This window comes from Gymnoscopelus braueri (genome assembly GCF_963280865.1).
Source record: "Gymnoscopelus braueri genome assembly, chromosome: 14".
Lineage (NCBI taxonomy): Eukaryota > Metazoa > Chordata > Actinopteri > Myctophiformes > Myctophidae > Gymnoscopelus > Gymnoscopelus braueri.
The window spans coordinates 34785359-34806666 of NC_137619.1; the positions used below are offsets into that span (position 1 = coordinate 34785359).

Here is a 21308-nt window from a genome sequence, read left to right on the forward strand (position 1 = left end):
CACTCGATAAACGCGAAGACATTTTTGACGGATCGCCTCCTAATCCACATAAAGGGCTGCTGTCAAAACAGTGTGTGTTAGTTCACACACTTTAAGTTTCGGGTAATTAAACTTCAAGTTGAAACCTTGTGGAGTTGTAATAACAGTTTGCAAAAAAAAGACCATGAAAGTACAGTTCTATACAAAAAGGATGCTAAAAGGACTAAACCCAAGAAAGCACATGTTTCCATTGGGGTCCTGTGTAGCCTATTAAATTCATCAAAACATTTAATGACGGACAAATATACAAAACGTCATAAACGAGTAGGTAGGCTAAAAAAAGAAAAATATGTAGGGTTGTCTCTGCTGTTACGTCTTTCTTTCTTTCTTTTTTATCTATGTGACTCGCGCGCACTTCAGACAGACATAAATAAATAAATACATAGTGACTATAGAACTACTAAACAATAAACCATGTAATAGCCTACCGGCAAAAAAAAAAAAAAAAAAAAAAGAAGGAAAAAGGAGACAGAAAAAGGCCGTGCGTAATTTGTAATTTGGTGACATCATGTAGCCTGTGGGCATTTCAAAACTAAACACAGCTGAAAGTTCATATAATTAAGCTCATTCGTGTAGTTGTGATTATAAATGATAAATTAACAGACTCGCGTATCGGGGTGTTGGCGGTGTGTAGCTACCACACACTGGACTGGAAGAGGAGAGGGGGACCATGCTGTCCACGAGGCTCGTGCATCAGAGCCAGCATCATGTAGCCTGGGTTCATTGAGAGGGCACTTTGCCCCAGGACAGCAAGTCACAGAAAGGCCACCAGTAGCCTAATGGCAACGTCACCCATTGGAGCGCACTCATTGGATGGCATCCAGGTTGTGTCTGGGGTGTGTACAGATGCTATTGACGCAAATGATATCTGACACACAAGTAAATCCGTCTTATGGGAATCAGCAACTCTTTATCTCCATCACTTTGGCATTTGGTGTTCGTTTAGATTGATGTTAATGTCATCACAGATTGTTAATTCATATCAAAAACGCCCCTCAGTGAGCCTAATTCTGGCTGGCGACGAGATGATAAAAGAAGGAACATAAAGGAACCTTTTTATGAAAACGCCTAGTAGGTTAATTAAAAATAAGACACGATAGCAATAAAAACGAAATTATTTTTGTGTAACTACAAAGGATAACATTTAGTTAAATTAACACTCACACATTAAAATGGCATGGTTATTTGGCATCCTCCTAATTAAGCTACTGGCGCCCCTGCCTGGACACAGCCGGTTATATGTCTATTCCGTAGCCTACAAGTTGAAAGAATGCCACAGTGTTTTAACACACTTTTAAACACAGCAGAGTAATAGAAATCACTAAACAACACATACATTAAGTCTAGATTGTTATGCACAGCATGCACGGTTAACGGGTTCTAGCCTATATGAGAGCATTAGACTATAGCCTATACCTATAAGATTTGAAGAAAGTCAATGGCTGAGTCAAGTTTGTAATACTTTATAGCACAACAGAACAGCCAAATATTAAAAGGCACTGCTTTCAGCCAATAAAACGAACCCTGAAAGTAACAACCTCTGCGCCTCTGAACAGCAGGCAATAGGTCTGGTGGTCTTGTTGGGGCCGGGCCGGCCATCCAGCCTTTACAAACAGCTGGCAAGAAAAACGTTCTGTGGGTTCAGGTCTGGGCGACCGAAACACTTGAAATTGTTTTACCAGGTTTTTGTTTTGTTTAAATATTTATTACAATTTCATTTTATTATTATTATTATTATTATTATTATTATTATTATTATTATTTTATAGTATAGTTAAATGAGAAATACATAGATTGCTTTGAATTATTGCTTCAAGTGTATAACGCTATAGCTGAGCTAGCTAATTACTCATGTTTAACACGCCTGGTAGTCTGGTGTTTGTCTGTCTTATTGTTATGTCTTGTTGATGTCATGTCTTGTAAAAAAGCCCAGAACAAGGAAGATTTCTTTTTGTATTGGCCTAGCCTAAGTTATCTATAACTAAGGCACCCTTAGCTCTATATATAGGCTCGCAGCATATAGGCCTATAACTCATCCCATTGCATTAAAATGTCTGTTTATATCAGCATGCGTAGGCCTACCCCTACCCCGTTCAACGAATTCACACATTTTAATTGTTCTCCTAATGACGTTAAACAGCTTGCGATGCGTCTCGCTGGGTCACGTGAAGCAGAACAACATGCCTGCGGTCTAATTAGCGCGTCTTTTTCAATTCCAATCCTAAAATAGCCCGCACACCCTGACGTAGTAGACTGGTTGTCATCTCTAATTGCCTCTAAATCAAATACCCCGCTCATGTTTTCAAACTTGACCAGGTGTCGTCTGAATGGGAGCATTGGTGTTGGTGGCCCCAAAAGCTCTCTTTTATGTAGACTTGTGTCAGCAAGGAGCTGAAGAGGAACACATGACTGAGCTGCTGTGGAGAGAGAAGATCCACGCACAACAAACACGACAAACGTTGCTCACACACACGTTGCTCACTGATCAGACTGTTTGTGATTTGTGGAAAGCGCAGCCGCACTATGTTTTTGCCTTTTAGGCATGCAGGCAATAATCTACACTGCACTGCCAGACTCCATAAATTGTAGTCGTATCCAGTAGTGTACAGTAACTAAGAACATTTACTCAAATACTACTACTTAAGTACAATTTTGAGGTATTTTTACTTTACTGGAGTATTTCCAGTTTTCAGTACTTTTCCTTCTAGCCTACTCCATCTCAGGGGCAAATGTTGTAGGCTATTACTCCACTACAATTATTTGAAAACTTTAGTTACTAGTTACTTTGTAGATTTTGATTATTACAAACCCTATATACATTTCAGCCATTTGAAAATAGCCGACCTACACGCTCACAATGCATGCAGGCATTGTGTGCTTGTAGATCTGCTATTTTCAAAAGATTTGTATACATTTTATATATTTGAAAACTTGTGAAATGGCCATTCTGCATAATGAGTAGCCTACTTTCTACTTTTGGTACTTTATAAGTACATTTTGATGCCAATATACTTTTGTATTTGTACTCAATGGGAATTTCATCGTTTAATGGAATAGGCTATTCTTTTCCTGATGATAGTGGTTAGCCATAGGCTTATAGGCTGCATAGTTGTGAAACAAAGTTAATAAGAATGTTCTTCGCTTCAAAACAAAAATGCCACTCATAATCACTGACACTGACAAACCCACCTGACCTTATCAACTCCCGATCTGCCATAATGGGGAGACAATTCAGACACATATCGTTTGGTAATGTCTGTGATGATGTAGCACAGGCCGTTCATTCCCATGTGTTTTTGTTTTGACAGATGTTTGTTTGTTTGTAGAACACGTCTCGGAGGGGAAGGGAAGACATTTCTACATCATCTATTCTGCACACATGCTCAGGTAGTTTTCTGTTCTGCATTGTCCCTTTGTATAACCTTAATGCCCCGGTCGACCTGTCCATGAACCCTTTCTCAGCACTCAGCAGGCTTAGGAGAATGTCTTAAACAAGATCTACAGAAAACTCCTTAAGCCATAAGAGTGTGCTTTACACAAAACACTATTTGTTTTGTATGTAGGCCTAATTTAGTCCGAAAAGACACTTGACTAATTAGCTGAATGGATAGGCCGCTTTTATACTTAACAGGAACGGCTTTCAAATAGTTCTTCAAGTTCAAGGACATAACGTTATAGGCGAATTCAAAACTTTGATACAGCTTACTGGATGCTTGAATTATGGAAGAACCAAGAACTAGGCTAGTTGTTGTTCGTTTTTTGTATTTTTTACACTCGGGGGCCGGGCAATATGCTAGCCTAGGCCTATATAAAAAGTAAACCGCAAAGTAGTTCATTGTAGCCTAGAAATATCTTTAAAAAAAGCTCATGAACAAATGTTTACTTGTTACTTAAATAACTTCATCGACCTTCTCTACATGATCATGCATAAACAAGTTTTAGTTTGTGTTTGAAATCCTAGAGGCTTTGCGGCAGGTCTTTTGGTAGGCTATTTTGTTTCTAAAAAAAAAGAAATAGTTCACCAAAATAATTTACCAAAGGCAAATAATAATGTATATAATAATTTAATATTTCTTCATCTATTTCATTGTTTTGTTATAATGTTGGGCCTGCCTTAACAGTATGAACTTTGGCCACAAAAAATAGGCCTATGGGCCTATATGTTAACAACATATTTAGTGAGGTGGTTTTACTAGCCAGAACATAATAAAATGAATTCAACTTGCTTGAATTAATTCTCACGGGCCTACATAGGATGTAGGGCATTTTATATCAATTATAGACAACGCTTCCGCAACAAATTCTTCTGAAATGTGGCTATTGTTATAGTCCTACTATAATAATTGAAAACTCTAGAGTCTAGATAGGCTTATAGGTAGGCGGTCATATACATTATAAAAGTTGTCTGTATCCATTTTTGCAACTAATTCACTTTTTTGTTTATTAATTTGTTTATTGGTTTATTGATTCAATCAAATTCAAATAACCTATTAAACCAGTCAGTTAGTAGCCTAAACCATAGTAGTGGCCGTGGGCCGTGTGCTCCTAGGCTGTGACACAGCAGCATAAACACAGATGCACTGCCGTGTCAGAGAGGAAAGGAATTGTTCTTTCCTTTTTTGCACCAACGCTGCCCTCTAGTGGCAACGAATGATTATTTGTCTCAGAATCAAACCAAATTGAATCAGAATTTATTTTTCGCCAACTATGTTTTTACATGAGGAATGTACTTGCTGACGTTCAGTTCAGTTCATTTTTATTTTCGGATGTTGGTCACATAACATAAAAGGTGAACTACATTTTGTTAATCACCAATGCTTTACAAGTTTACATGCTGCTACTGCAGCATTGTCCAAGTGTCCGAAAAAGGCACATTAAATCTGTTTCTCCGAAAATAGCTGATCTACAAGCACACTGCCTGTAGATCGGCTATTTTCGGAGGAGAAAGTCACTGTTTCTGTTTCCACTCCAAGCTGTTATGTACCCTCCGACCCAACAACGGCTGCTACCAATTGACACATGTTGACGCCCCCTTTAGGGATTTTTTGGTACTCCCTATCATTTTTCTTGCGGACCGCTCGCCCCCAGCGGTTACATTCTTGTATTCGTTTTACTGAGGTTAAGGTTAGGAATAAGGCTAGATTTTGGCATAGTTTTACTGAGTTTACGTTTAGGAATATAGTGGCGACCACTCCGAGGTCGCTGGATTAGACCCAGGGTGGTCGTGTTTTGGGGTGAGCGTTCTTGTATTCCCATTTACAACACAGCATCAGCAGTTTCTAACAGCTTCAGGGGTCCCGGCTATATCTCCATATTTAGTCAATCAGTCTTATGTCAGTGGGTACTGCACTGGGTAGGCTACTCTCTCTGACAACAAGTACATCAACTAGTATAGCATAAACAGGTGGGGCATGCATTACCAACTTGCATTGTTCCCAATTAGGCCTGTGCCTGTATTTAAAGCTTCATACCTCCCAAAACAAACTGATACATACGACTACTTCTCACTCAGTTAATTAAGCCCATGACCCACCTAATTCCAACTCACTTTGCTAGTTTGGGTTGGCTCAGGGTAGAAGACAGTTAAACAAATATCAATGGGATTGGTATTTAAGATAGTCAAAAGGACAGTGCTCGAGTGACACCCACAGGCACAACATGATCTGGTACCACCCAAATTTAGAACAAACATGGGAAAATTCTCATTCTACTACTCTGCCACCAAAATGTGGAATGCCCTGACTCCATCCATTACACTTGAATGAATGGCTTCCATTAAATGTGTCCATTACATTAAATTAACAACTTACACATCCTTTAATGATTAAAGGAGTAGTTCACCCCAAAAATTACTTATTTTCTATCAATTACACACCCCATGAGGCCTTGAATATGGAGAGTTTTTTGTTTTTGTCGCATTCCTGAGCCAATAATTTGATGACCGGGTCATCGGTCAATAGGAGACTCAGTAGGAGACTCAATGGAGACTCTTTGAGTCTCCTACTGAGACTCTTTGAGTGTTCTACCGGAGCTCCGCCGGTCATCAAATAATTGGCTTAGGAATGCGACAAAAAAATAAAAAAATCTCCATGAATAAGTAATTGGGTGAACTACTCCTTTAAAGGATGTGTAACACTGGTTTCTTTCTAAATTGGCATGAAAAACATCTATTAAGAGACCACAAGGGGAGGTAACTGTAATCTCTTTTATACATATATTGTTTGTATTTGTTGATGACATGTATTACTGTGTTAATAATTTTCTATGTTGATGAATTGAATACATAGGACCACAATGGAAACAAGTCCCCAGGACTTTTTTGTATTATCCCTTTAGCCTTAATGTCTTACGTGCTGTTAACATTTCTGAGTAATAAAGTATTCAATCAATCAATCGAACTGTGGTAACTGGTAACGGGTACCACACCTCGAGAACGGGTACAGCGTGTACTCTGACAACAAGTATTATGATTACAATGGGTATCGCACAAATGGGTGGGGCATGCTTTCCCAACATCCCGACCTTCATCGTTCTCAAATCGGCCAGTGGGCAGCCTCACTGGGTAGCCTACTCTAATAACGGGTACAGTGAGTACTCTGACAATGGGTACAACGGGTAGCATAACCAGATGGGGCATGCATTCCCATCTTGCATCGTTCCCAATTTACATCTTTCCGAGTAATAATAATATAATAATATCAGTTTTAATATTACAACTTTTATATAGTATATTATTACTGCATTTGTTTATATTATAGTTGAAAAGTAGAGGATAAAAAACTATAGAAACAATATGAGCTATGTAAGAGCATTAATAGGAATATGCATAATGCATGAATCGCCTACTATTGCACCTGCTTATATTATTTACAGGAGTAATAGCAGCTGCTGCAGAGCTATTGTTCGTGAGCCCCACTTCCATGGGAACATGCTGTTCTGATGGTACAAGCGTGGGCCAGAGTTTCAACATTAAGTGAGCCGATTCTGATACCACAATTCATTGAAACAGTTCAGATTCTGAAACCAAAATAAGAGCAGCAGGAGAAAGATAGAGCATTGTGTTAATCAAACAAGTTTTAGACTTAAAGATCTCAGGATCCAGATGGGAATGGCATGGTTCCAAATTACAGACAGATGGACAAACAGACTCACACAGACATAGCCTGGCATGGCCAGACTGGCAGACATACAGAACCTTGTCTATGGCTCGGCCACTAGGAGCCATGATGTAAAAACCCTGACGGATGACCATGTTGGCTGATTGAATGATGTGGTGAGGATGGGTGTGTAGAACTGGGCCATTTTCTGATGCAGATTGATTTTCTTCAGCTGCTGCTCGGCCCTCTTGGTGATTATATTATTGGTTATGTTATTCTCCTCCCTACCTGAGGTCCAGAGAGATTATTGTCCCCAGGGATTTGAATTACTTCACACAGTGTTATTTGGGGAGCGGGAGTCACACAGGGCGGAGCAGTGGAGAGCGTACACAGCCTTGTGGTGCTCCAGCGCTGATAGTCGGCCAGGGGTCCCAGACAAGCTTACCCTGTTGGAAATCAGTGTTCCACCTGCAGGTGGTATAGAGTCAGGCATGCTCAGCCGAGTGAGTTTGTCTTGGAGCAGTGCTGGGACGATGATGTTGAAAGCAGAGCTGGAATCCACAAACAGGATTCTGACGTAGTCAGTTGCTGGAGGATCAAGTGTAGGTCTATGTCGACTGCAGCATCTACAGACCCGTTGGGTCTGTTAGCAAACTACAGTTGGCCAAGGAAGGGTTGATGATTGTCTTGAGGACACAGCATAAGGTGCTTTTGAGCCCATCATTGGGCAAATCTTGTTTTGCGTTCCTCAGACAGATACATTCTTAGCCCTGCTAGCAGTGAGGCTGTAAGGCTGGCAATGTTGGTCGATCCATCCCACACATGGTCCCAAAGGAAATACAGTATCTCGAAAAGCAAACTACAGGCTGGGTTGCCATAGAAGAATTCACTGTGCACCTTCATGCACCCTATTGGTTTCAATAACTCTGTGGCCTTTCCTCCAGCCATCACCTTACAACCATAAAACCCTGGAATGGCCTCAAGAGTCTATAGTGTACACATGCATATATATTGCATATTGTGTTGTTTCCAGATTGTTTTGCTTATCTTTATATTTTGAGTAAATAGCTGTAGATAACTATACTGCTGCTTCAATGCACCAACCACACCGAGACAAATGTTTTCATATGTGCAAACATACCTGTCAATATTAATAATTATGACTATTGTGTGGAAGATATTTTCATTTTCAAAAGCATTGACTGGACTCTACAGCACACATGGATTTCCACATTAAGAGGCATAGTCATTTCACCTATATTGCATGTACAACCAAGTCTCCAATTGAAATAAAACATCCACTGTGAGTTGATGGATAGTCTGAATAACCACTAGATGGCGCAAGACACTGATCTACTGACCATTCTGGCGTTAAAATGAGCAATGAAATGACCTTGGAGGTTATTCTCACTAGTTACCATGGTAAAGGGAAAACCCAACAACCTTATGTATTCCATCAAAATAACATTTTGATGATTTAGTCCCAAGTGTCATCCTTGTTTTGTTACAGCACTCAACATGACTCAAGTGGGCAGAAAGATGATGCAGAGCAACAACATGCTACAGGTAATAAGCCAATCTGTGCCAAGGCCGCTATACTGCACTTATCATGTCATACTCAGCAGGTGGGAAACCCCACCCCACCATTGAGTATGACACATAGACTGTAAAATGTATGACATAAGAGCAAAATGGCTACCATGTGGCCAATGCTGTACTAAACACATGGCATTATGTCTAAAAGCCACCTAGACACCAGGCCAAGTAACACTTTGCTGTGACTGTCACATAGTGGCGACAACATGTGGTGGCCATGTTGGACTATTAGCATTTGTTTTGTATTTATTTTTGGCTTTCAGTTAATTATCTTTTCCAGGACAACTTATAATGACTGGAATATGACAACATTACTTGTTACTAATTTTGCCAGGCTCAAATATGTGGTTTATTTGAGGTCATATAGGTCATGAGATTCAAGTCGCACATTGTGTTGCATTTTCATGTAAAGTTTGATAGTGCCTATGTGATGGATGCTAAATATTCCAGTGCTCGAATGATCACAAAGCTCTTATTAAGAGAGCGTGTGTGTGTGTGTGTGTTTTTTTTTTTACATCATGCTGTCATGAACTGGCTCAACAATCATGACAAAGGTGGGAGATGACACACAGGGGTAACTAAAATGTTATTTTATTTGAACTAAAAAAGACAAAACTATACATAATATACAATGTGGTGTGAGTCAGTGGTATCAGTAGTATAATGCATGTGTGGATGTGTGAAAGTGTACTGTATGTGCAAGTGCAAAAACCAAGCTAAAGTCAACCAAACAAATAGTTGCCTGGTTGAAGAGATAAAGAATATCCTTGGCCAGCCTGATTAAATACTCCAGGACTAGTGGATTCAGGTGTGCCTCATCCTATAGACACACCCCTGGCAGGCTGGCCCTCTCCTCCTACACAGAACAGAAAAAACACAATTAGAACCAATCACAGAACAAACCTAGAGTGGTCATCATCACAATGCAATGTTAGGTGAAGATCCCTATTCACTGCTAATTTTGTGTTTTACCCACTTTCATGCTCCTACAGTGGCTGTTAAAATTAATTTGCCAACAAGGTATCTATATGCATGGGAAACTGCAGTCTTCAACAGTTGGCCTTAAGTCCCCCACACACCGGTCCGACGTCCGCGTTGATAAGAGTTGGAGAGTGTCTGTGGCCGAAAATCAGTTGTAGTGTGTGCGGTGTGCAGGCAGTGTGTACACGGCCGTCACGTTTTAGTGAGGCGTCAGTCGCCGAGTTGTGTTGGGCCCGTGTTGACCACCCCGCATTAGGGTCCAGTGTTGGCTTGTTCCACCACCGTGTGTGTTTCAAGTAGGCCTGATAAATGTTTCTGATAGCTTTGTAGACAGTGGTCAAAAGTTACTAAGTACATTTACTCAAGTACTGTACTTATTTTGAGGTACTTGAGTATTTCCATTCTTTCTACTTTCTACTTCCACTCCTCTATATTTAAAATGGAAATAGCCTATATTGTACTTTCTTCTCCACTACATTTATTTGACAGCTTCAGTTACTGGGTACAGAGTATGCCACGCACTCACATGGGGCTCCTTCCGTGGAGCTTGCTGCAGGCAAGTTAGTAGGGGACACATTTACCGAAGTCCAATTGTATTTTGAGAACAGCCATCAGTCATTTTAAATTTGGTTGGGGACTCCAGTAGTTTTGTGGCTGTTGCTGGGGCATTCCACATTTCCACAGAATAGTAGAATGCATTTTCTGTTTGTGCCGAATTCAGCGGGAACGAGGTAGGAGGAACTCCTTCTGGTGTTATGCCCATTCCCATGTACCTGTCAAACTACTTCTCTCACTCTAGAGAAGTACGTCTCTCACGCTAGAGAAGTACTTCTCTCACTCTAGAGAAGTAGTTTGACAGGGCACTGTTCCTCTGAGTATTTTGAAGACCATACCCTTTGCTTTGCAAGTTGCTGTACTCTGTCTTCCACCCTGAGCCATCTCAGCCTGGCAAAGTGAGCTGGGGTTAGGTGAGTCCTGGGGTGTCAGTTACTGGTTTGTTTTGAGAGGTCTGCAGTGTTGTTATTAGTGACATGGGGGTGAACCATGAGGTGCAAGTATTGTCAAAATGACAGAGTCCTAGAGTCCTCAGTGCACTCCTGTTAATAAACGAGGAGATCCTGCCCAAAATCTTGTTCTTTGGTGACTTTCGTGATCACTTTTGATGGCATTTCTTCCACCAGAAGTGTCATCCAAAATACAACCCAAATAGGTAACCTCATCTTTGCTTGTGATTAAATTGTCACCGACTCTGACCTGCTGAGGTTGGTATTGGACAAAAAAGTATGGATTCTGTTTTCCCAGGTGTAATGACATTCTGTTATCGGAAAGCCAAGTGCAGATACTGCTGAGCTCAATACTGAGGGCTATTTCGACCTATCAATTTGTCCCTGTCCAAGGAGCACCGAGTCATCTGTGAACAGGAAAGAATTGCAGTTACATGCTGATTTCATGTCAACTACTCACTCCTCGTCTCATTGGTGGGCTATGGACAGTTCAGAAACCTACTTACCTCAGCTCAGCAGAATCATGAGGTATATTTACAGAGAAAGGAGTGGTGGGCGGGGGCCAGAGGATTGTACTATCAAGGTGTTCAAGGAGTTAAACTATCTATGATCACTAGTATTTTGAGGACCGGATTTCTTTTAGGTTAGTTTTTAGGTTAGTTTAGTTGTAAGAAGCTTAGGATTTTTCATGTAGGACTTTTACTTATAGGACTTTTACTTGCCTATGCATTTTTTCCTTAGCTAGTAGACTACTTTTACTTACGGTAGCTATAAGTAAAGGATCTAAGCCTAGGCCACTGGTTCTCAAAGTGGGGTCTGGGGACCCCAGGGCCAGGAGTCCCCAGTAAAATTGGGAACAGTTTAAACACGTATAAACCCTGTTTTTCTTTTCAGATATTCAAAAATAGCCGATCTGAGCTTGTAGATGTGCTATTTTCGAATATATTTGAAATATCTTGGCAAAATATTCCCTGGCACATCTTTTCAAATAGGGGTCCGCGGCCAACTTGGGGTACCTTCTCCTTGGCATAATAATGTTTGAGAACCACTGGACTAAGATACTAATCCACTTCTGTTTTGGATGATGCATGGAACTGGGAATATGGAATTTGTTCCCCCGAGGGTGTGCCTCGTCAGCTTATAAAACGTCTATAGAGATGTTTACTTTTAGACTTGAAAAACCAGTTAAATGTATTCTTTATACTTAGCATACATGTGGTAAACTCCAGTGGTGGAAAGTAACTAAGTACATTTACTTAAGCACTGTACTTAACGACGTTGTGTGTGTTGTACTTCTACATTGCAGTATTGATACTTTTACTTAAGTAAAAAAATGTGAGGACTACTTTTCCCACCACTAGTAAACTCTCTAGTCAGGGCAGGGAGGAGAGTAACTAACTGGCTGGTTGTTGGTTAGGATAGGAATAGGAGCTACAGTAGTAGCCTACCCCGTCTCGTTCCCTACCGGCTGTCCTGAACAAAGACTGTGTGGACTGTGGAGGAATGGGCAGCATGCAGCATTCCTGTCCAGGACAGAGCAGAGCTGATGGGAGGGGCGGGACAGAGAGAGAGAGGGGTCCGTCTAGTCAGAGAAAGTATAGCAGCCTGGGGTCCACATCCTCTCTGTAGATAGAGGTCCACCCTGACTCCACACATTGGCCCCAATTCCAAAAGTCTACGGCTGAAAGGGTCAACCAACCAACCGCCCCCCCTGGTGCAGATGTGCTTTTAACGCGCCATTTGTAGAGAGAGAGGACGTGGAGATACCCGGGTTTAAGGAGGTAGTTTGAGTAAAAGGAAGGTCTTTTTAAAAAAAATCTTTTTTTTTCTCCGGTGGTTACGGTTTTCCACATTAAAGCCAGGAAGATTGCTTGGTGTAGTTGCATAGGGGAGAAGGCTCTGGACCTGGAGGAGGTGAAGCTGCAGCGGGATATTATGACTGAGAAACTATCGGCCACGGAAAACATCATCCTATCAGGTAAAATACGGGATCGCCTCTTGTTATTTATAATCGTTTAACTTTGCACTCATCTCTGTGTGGGTCGCAGTAATTTCATTCACGCATGCAGCGCCAAACTGCGTGTGTTTTGGTGTGTCGTGTCGTCATTGGGACGTTTTCGTGATCACTTTATTGGGACGGCGTTGTGTGTGTTGTGGGCGTCGTTCTGTGACTCATGCACTCACGCTTATATACACACACTCACACACAGCGAAAGAAGAGTGTGTATTTAAGTGAAATACTTATTATGATTCCCGCTATTAAATAATCACCTTTCCCCATTATTAACAGTAGCCTCTCATGGAACTGAACGCTTATATTGAAACGAAAGCCTTCGCAATCGCATTCCAAGGACAGCTGCAGCCTCGCCTACTGTTATATTACCTAGGCTACTACGTCTTGCCTCTCACGTCGGCAGCAGCATATTGTACACATAAAAAGTTGATCGTTGCCTGCTATAACATAATTTTTTTATGGAGATCTGATCAATCCTTAACGCACCTAACTTTTTCCTCACCCAGTGCGCCCGCACATGCTGCATGGGAGGGAATGCATTCAATGCAATGTGTGCAGTTTTTAGTCTCGTCTCGCCTCTCCCTCCATGATGATAACGGTGCAGAGTTTGGTCACATGGTCCGCGTCCCACGGGAGGAGGCTTGACTCAATGCAGCAAAAGTCTGCGTCGGTTCCCCCACCACACTGTAAAACCCTGGGTTAGGGCTGGGTTGTGTTACTCTCTTGCTGCCTGGGATGGTACAAATGGGTCATTCTGTTCCACTTTCACCCCCTCTCAGGGTTAAATGAACACCCAGGATTAGATGATTGTGCAACAACCAGCACATCATCTTCTCAGGTAACGCAGTGATGATGAGAGAGAGAGAGCTTAAAACAAAATATGGATGTATATAGTGTTTCATCGTAGCCTATGCTAATGATCGATGCGGCTGTGTTTAGAATTAAGGTTAGCTTTCTGAACATGAAATCATATATGTTTTCGTACGATTATTTTAAATTGATCTTCGAGCAGCATCCCTGCATCATTTGCTCACTGGTAGCTGTGTTTAGCCTGGCATGCATTGCTCCTCGGAGATGGAACATAATAGAATAGAAGATAGTGGCAGTCCGGTACATCTTGTGCTTTTCGGGGAGGCGTGCTTGCTTGCATTCCTAATCGAAAATACTTTCCAGCTTGTCGCATAATATTTAAGGGAGTCGGTCCACCCCTCCCCTCCAGCCGACTGTGTTGATGCCCCCCGCTGTGAAGTTGAGAGACCCCCCACTGCAAAGTGCAGATAAAGTCACACTTGATGCAGGATGTTAACACAAGCTCGTTATTTGTTGACTTTAGATCCTAAAAGCTCACATCCAGTTGCCAAATGTTTTTGAGGGCATGGTGTTATCTTATGCGACAGTGAACTTGATAATTGGCCATTTGTCTATCCAAACATTGGGTTTTTGGAGATTGTAACACCTATTACATTTGCCTCCACAGTCCACACTTAGTTTATTTGTGTGCTCAGCTCCACAAACTATCATTGGATTAAGTTCCCAAATGCTCGTCTTTCCTCTCATCCCCACAACAGAACTTTTGAGGTTGCTGATAAAAGGGCCCTTTGTTCATTTCGGGGGCAGCTCTGCGTTCGTGATTGCTGGACCTTCTCAGGGGACACTGATGTCAGCACGACTTGAATTGCTGCCTTTTTGAGACTGGCAGATAAGAGTCATGGCTGACTGAAGCCAAAGCCTCGTTCTTTTAAACTGGATCCAATTGAATGCATGTCTAGGCCTACCGCAGCATTCTGTTTTACTTACTGTGCTTAGTCTTGCTTAGTTTGTACAGTGTTGCTCAAATTCTACTAATTGAGTCTACATTCCGTCCTGGAGTAAAGATAGAGTGGTTTGATTACCATACAAATTGACTTCAGACAGCTCTCCATAAATTAATATGTTTAGCTTAGAGTGACTCAGGGTTCTGGTCTGGATGACTCCCTGCTTGAGCTTGACTGTCATCTGTGTTTTCTGTCCTCACTCACTGTGTCACTCCATACAGTCAGTGGTCCCTCCTTTGGTGAAAAAAAGTGTCATCGCTGCCTGGTCTGCCCAACAGTCCTGCAGAACGCAAACTAATCAGAAATGCACATCAACTCTAATTTCATTCAGCATTCAGGCTTGCCCCTCCCCCCGGTCACTGTAGAATTGATCTATGTACATATGAACTGACACAGCATAATCTTGACATACTGTACTCATGTCACCTTTCATGTAAGGTTCTGCAGCTGTCACCCACATCCCATGCTAAATATTACATACAGCGAATTCTGTGCAAAACAAATATCCAGTATCTTATCTTCTCAATCTGGGTTGTAGTTGAGTCCAGTCTCACTCTCATTGTGGACAGAGATCAATGCTATGGCTATGAGCCTGCTTGCAACATCACAACTTTTTGCCCGGTCACCACAGTTGTACAGAATGTTCGTCATCGCACTTATCAATATTTGTTTTTCTCTGCTCTTTGGTCGAGTATAGATGTTTACATTTCGACATAATGTGGCTCTGGGAAAATAGGACAGGGAGAGAGAGAGAGTGTGTGTGCGTGTGTGTGTGTGTGTGTGTGTGTGTGTGTGTGTGTGTTTGTGCTGTGGGAGAGAGGGAGTGTGAGAAAGAGATTTTATTGCCCATAATCCCTTGGCATTTGAAAAACTGTTGTGGAATCATTTTGAGGTTGAGATCGAACTCGAAGATGACTGACATTTTACAAACTTTAGCCTACAAACTTTAGTCCACTCATGCTTGGGGCAACGCTCTTTGAAATAGCGTTTGGGAGGATGCGTGAGTTAAAAGTGTGCATAGACACTTTTAACTAATTGTTTTTAGATAAATACCACCCATATGAATATGGTGCAGCACAAAATAAACCACACTCAAATAAATGGCAATGTTTTTGCATTTGCAAAAAAAAAGTTACCAAGGCTCCATTTAAAACAATCACCACTGAGGCATCTGGTTGCTTCAATCACATTCCTCTCCTATTAGTAGATGAATTCATGATTACTCAACATTATTGTAAGTCAAGTGCAGTTTTACGATCTGACTGTAATGGCTCTGTAGTTAATTGGATGCATTTGTTAAAACATTCACTTTCACCTACAGTTGAATTCCATCTCTGAAGTGTGTGGGGGTGGACAGCCAGGAGGTGACAGATGGGAGTTTGGTTGGTGGAGAGTGTCATGGGGGATGGGCCTTAGGTGGAGTCAAGGGGCGATTTAAGGCCGTGGTAATTAGCGTCTCTGTTTGAGAGGTCACCCCAAAGACTCAAAGAGCCAGTTGACTTTTAGAAATCTTGTGTGTGAATTGTGTGCACGCACGTGTGTATGTGTGTGCGTGTGGAAGTCGGCAGGAAGTTGTCAGTCAATGCAGTAGTGTCTGAGAGGTCAGGCAGTTCAGCCTTTCAAATCCAGGAGACCATGCCAAAATGCAGGTGTGCCCTGTCAATCAAAGGGACCTTTATGATGTTTCACACAGAAGCCAACTACACTATAAAAAGCTCCAGTCATGACATAATCTCCTCTGAGTGAAAATGTGCCTGTTGCAAATAGAAGGGAAATCCCTAGTGTGAAATTGTAAATGCAATTGTAACTACTAACTTATTACTAATTATATCTATCTACAGTGTATTGTGACATATCAACAGTGTTGTTTATTTGTGGTTTTGTGCATTTTAGCTGTATGTTTTGCTTATGTCAATGATTTCTGTCATTTCTTATTTATCTCCCCCCTGGTCTGTCAATGAGAGAAATGTCACTTTTGGTGAGTGTGTGCGTGAGTCCGGAAATGATATTGCATACTGCTGGACATATTGGTGCCCAGGAAGACACTCTTTGAATATTTTTCCAATCCGTGAACGACAACTATGTTATGCATGCAATAGCTCTGTTCACCTTCCCTCTGGAGTACGCCTTCATAGGTAGGAGTGGAGATGTTGCCCTTCATATATGGAAGCGCCTCTGTCATGGTTTACACATACAGCTATTATGCGGGTGGATGCCCTCGTGTATAGTAAGGCCCGCCTCCAGGCAGAAGTAAACAAGTGAACTGACTCATGTGGAATACTGAGACTACTATATCAAGATGGATCTTCCTATTGTAGTTTATTGCACAGACGCTGCATATTCCTATGTATTGACTGGGTTTGTTGTAACATTAATATATACTCCACGCAACAGTGTTGCTTGAACAGATCGTGACACAGTGATTGCTTGTAGATCTGTTCTTTTTAGAACACAACCACATTTAGCAAATGATTTTAATTGGATTTACTTTTTTACTTTATTAATAACTTTTACTTCAAGAAAAGCAGGAGAAAGCAATGATAAGTCAAATAGGCTATCTGGCTTACAGTGTTCATTTATATTTGTATAGCTTGTGTGTACTTGTGTCTGATGCCTGGCCTTCATTGAATGTTGCATAGTGGTTTGAGCAGCATTGACTGCTTGCAGACAAAATGTTCTCTAGCTGACACTTTAACTGCTTAGTGCTAACTGTTTAGATAGTTTTCTTGGTTGTCCTTGTGTGTTCTATGTGTTAATTTGGTTTAGTTTAGTTGAATTGCAAATTACCCACAAATCATACATGTTGGTTACATTACATTACATTACAGTCATTTAGCAGATGCTTTTATCCAAAGCGACTTACAATAAGTGCATTCAACATAGGTAGGTAACGAAAACTACTAATCACCAGAAGTCTTAAGTACATTTTCTACAAAAACAAGCAACCAAGAGTATACCTAGCGCTAAGGTAAAAGTGCAATATATCAGCTACCTATTTCCTTAAACAGATGAGACAAAATAGCAAAATCAAATGAGCAGGAGCTAAAACAAATAAGTGTATCGACTAAACAAGATCCAATAAAACAATACAACAATAAAACAAGCGTTGTTACAACTAGTTAACAACAAGTAGGCCAGGCAAAGAGGAAGGGTAGTGTTTCCTGGTGGGTTTTCAGCCTGCGGCAAAAGATGGGCAGTGACTCTGCTGTCCTGACATCAGTGGGAAGTTCATTCCACCACTGTGGGGCCAGAACAGAATAAAGTCGTGACCGTGTGGATCGGCCAGAAGGACCCTTGAGTGACGAGGCAATCAGTCGCCCCGAGGTGGCAGACCGAAGTGGTCGGGCAGGGGTGTAGGCATCGACCATGGTTAAAAACATTTGAGGATAAAGCACAATAAATTCCAGGACTTAAGTTATTTCCATTGTGGTCCTCTGAACACAACACAGTCTAGCCATGTAGTAGATGACGCCTAGTTTATGGTGTTTAGTGAGTTTGTGTCACTGTCAGTGCTATGGGCATATGGATAAATTGTGGTGCCTGCCAAGACGCTTAGCCATGGGCCCCCGTGATGATTTGTGCCTACACGTGTAGTCAGCCGGCGTAGTCCTATTTTCACTGGGCTGCATATTATCTCTGCCAGGCCGAAGGCTGGGGACGGATGACAGAGATGATGTTTTTTGCCTCTGTCTTTCTGGAACTAATCTTGCAACCTGCTGGGCCGATCAGCGTCAAACCGTTTGTGCACTGCACACTGTCAGTAGGCCAAGGAAGAACACTCAATCACAAATATTTCTAATCGGCCTCATGGTGGCGCTATACCAGCCTGATTTACGTTTTTAATAGCTCTTGTTAACTGTTGGTCGTACAATCCAAATATCAATAAAGTGTGAAAATTTGAGCTACAGTAGCCATATGCTTTGCTCTTCATCAGAAAGTCTGTCTGTAGTCAGTGCTGATATTTTGGCCTTGTTTCATACCGATTGTCTTGGCTTAACTTAGGCCATCACTTATCACCAATAGCATAGCCATACTCAAATAGGCATGAATGTTATTGTACCATTTTTCTAGAATGGAGATTTTGTGGCTTTGAAAAGGGGAGCAGAAGCCCTGTAGTCACTAGTCAGCAGCATTATGTCATGTCTAAGATATTGACTTTGCGGAGGGAAGTGCCGATCTGAGAAGCAGTGGGAGTTGCAGGATGAGGGAGGTGCTGCTCATATGCCATCAGATAGGAGTCGGGAGAGAGGAAAACCTAGGACGCATTAACAAGACAAAAACAGCTGTCGACAAGCTGCTCTCCGACACACATTCGCTCCTCCTGTAAACCTTGTAAGCACCGGGTTTTCCCACTGGTGGCTGATTAGAAGTCTTTTAACATTCTCCAAGTGCAAAATATTGTGATTTTGTTTTCACGTCTGTACCATAAGCCCGGTGTTCAGAAGCATTGTTACTGTGTGTCTTTTCAACAAGACGGTAATTGGTTCCATGTGTTGCTGTGGTATGTGAGCTATGTAAATAAACACACAGCATGTTTGCTTGCATGCTCCAAGTAGGTTTTTCCCTCCACCAGGGTGTCCTGGTAATGCCCCTCATAAAGTCATCCACATGCCACTACTACGATTGTGCTAGAAGCTGTAATGTAACTGTTGGCTAGAACAAGGAACAGCAACCAACATGCTTGTGCTATGAATTATTAATATGAACCACATGAATATGATGCACAATGACATCATTGAGGCTTCCACTGTATGTTAGCATCTGTTAGTATCTGCCCACATGCACATAATACCAAAAAGTATTATGGTAATTATTTGTAGGTCATGCTGCGAACTATGCGGCTCTGCTAAACGTTGAATAATTTAGAAATAAGTTTAAAAAGCACAAGATTAGCATGGCCGTGTATCTGGAACACAGAGATTGGAGATGCAGTCAAAAATGTAGTGGAACCATGGAATAGGAATAGCAAGGATTTGTTACTGGAGACTGGACGTAACCTTTACATAGAGATGAGGTTTTGTCAAAAAAGGCTTTAAAACATGATGCAACGATGTAGTAAATACATCAACAACAATGGTTATCTATTTTTGTCCTGTGTGTGTGTGTGTGGAAGTGACCAGTCTTTTTACGATCGCAGACTATTTAAGTGGGGCCTGTTTTGTGGTTATCAGCCTATATCCAACGTAGACAGACAGGAAGGAAGGCCATTGTTCAGCAGAGAGGTTTAAGGCATTTCCTCTGTGTGTGACCAAAAACCTCTGGCCTCTCCTGGACCCTGCCTCACTCTTCCTTTCTTTCAAATTACTCTGTTCATTGTTTCATATAAGAGTCTTTGTTGCTTTGTTGTATCCAGCCACACTCCATGATAATCCTTCACGCAATATTGTCTTGCCAAAATTCAGGCTCTATCTCACCAATGTTCTTGGTGTGGACATTCGGAGTATAGTTTGGAGAACTTTGTTTTTTGTAAATCCTTTTTAACAATAACCATCAAGGGAATAGTGTCAGAAATCAAAATAGTTAGGCCGAATTGTAGACCTTTCAAAAAGTATTTACAAAATCACTGTCGCTGATGGACAGCCTTTTACGGAGAGCTCACAGATAGCAATCAGAGTACCATTCTATACCATTCCATAGCACTGCTGTCATTCTGATAATCCTGACTTAATCAGGAGCTGGGTCTGTCAGTCTTGAGCTGGGCGTAAACAGTACAATGCCGCTTGTACTTGTGCTGCCTTGTCTTGCAGTCAGAGGACTGACTGCAAGACTGTCTGACCTCCAACAACAACAGCTGTACAAATGTCTCAACCCTGTGCCCTCCTGGTGAGGAGGACATCCGATACAGGGCCAGGGGGATGCTCACTTACAATCACTTATAAGTATTATTAAGTCTTACTACCACGTGTAAAAGACATTGGAGTTTTCCATATACAATTTGGTAGTTCAAAACGTTATGTTTCTAAAAGTATAGAATGTTAAGTGAATTCTAGTCTTATGCTGTACAAGCTGATAAGTCCTGTGTTATCAGCTTGCCCTGTTGTTGCTGGGGTATTGAGCTGACAGCGTGTCGCAAAGTTGATCAGTGTGTGTTCTGGTATGTGTTTGGTATCATTGGCCAGGTTATTGCATGAGTGAAATAGGCTCTCTCCGTCCCGTCCCCCTCTCTCTCCCTCCCTTCCTCTCTCCCCTCATCTCTCTCCCTCCCTCCCGCTCTGACTCTGCAAGTCTGCATCCCTCCCACCCTCCCTCCCCTTTTCCCTCCATCTCCCCATCTCTCTTTCTCTCTCTGACCGCTTCTACAGGCTACAGCTCACACAGAGGACTAGAGCCTAGAGGTGTATTCATGTCTGCTATGCAGAATCAATGCATGCTGTACGTAGATCTATAGATTTATAGATCTGCCAGGCGCCTCTTCTTTGGTTTTGCAGACACAAGAACCTCTGTATTATATTCTGGGAGTGAATATGTGCAACATGGCTACAGAGGCCTGGTCTTAGTCAGGTGATGTCGACTTGGCAGTTTTCACATTTGTCAATCAGCAATCAAATACTAGTGTGTGTGTGTGTACTTGATTTACTGTGTTAATTGTGTTCGTCCAGACGCTCGGCCAAGCCGGATGCATCGCGGTAGACTCGAACCCCTTGCATCAGCGGTGGCGGGCAGGTACTTTACCCCTGTGCCACCCAAATGCCAAGTACATGAATTGTTTTAAGCTTACATAAAAGTTACATAATTTCACCAGGTATGCAAATCTGTAAAAACA

General features: G+C 41.7%; 1 protein-coding gene across 2 annotated transcripts in view; it reads left to right on the forward strand.

Annotated features, from left to right (window-relative positions):
- Positions 1-12237: 12237 nt before the first annotated feature.
- Positions 12238-21308, forward strand: part of hspa12a (heat shock protein 12A) — a 45703-nt gene continuing 36632 nt past the window's right edge. For both annotated transcript variants that reach the window (XM_080450054.1, XM_080450055.1), the window contains exon 1: positions 12238-12695. In XM_080450054.1, coding sequence (XP_080306180.1) covers positions 12653-12695 — 43 coding nt within the window. In that variant the 5' untranslated portion in view covers positions 12238-12652. The remainder of the gene's footprint in view (positions 12696-21308) is intronic.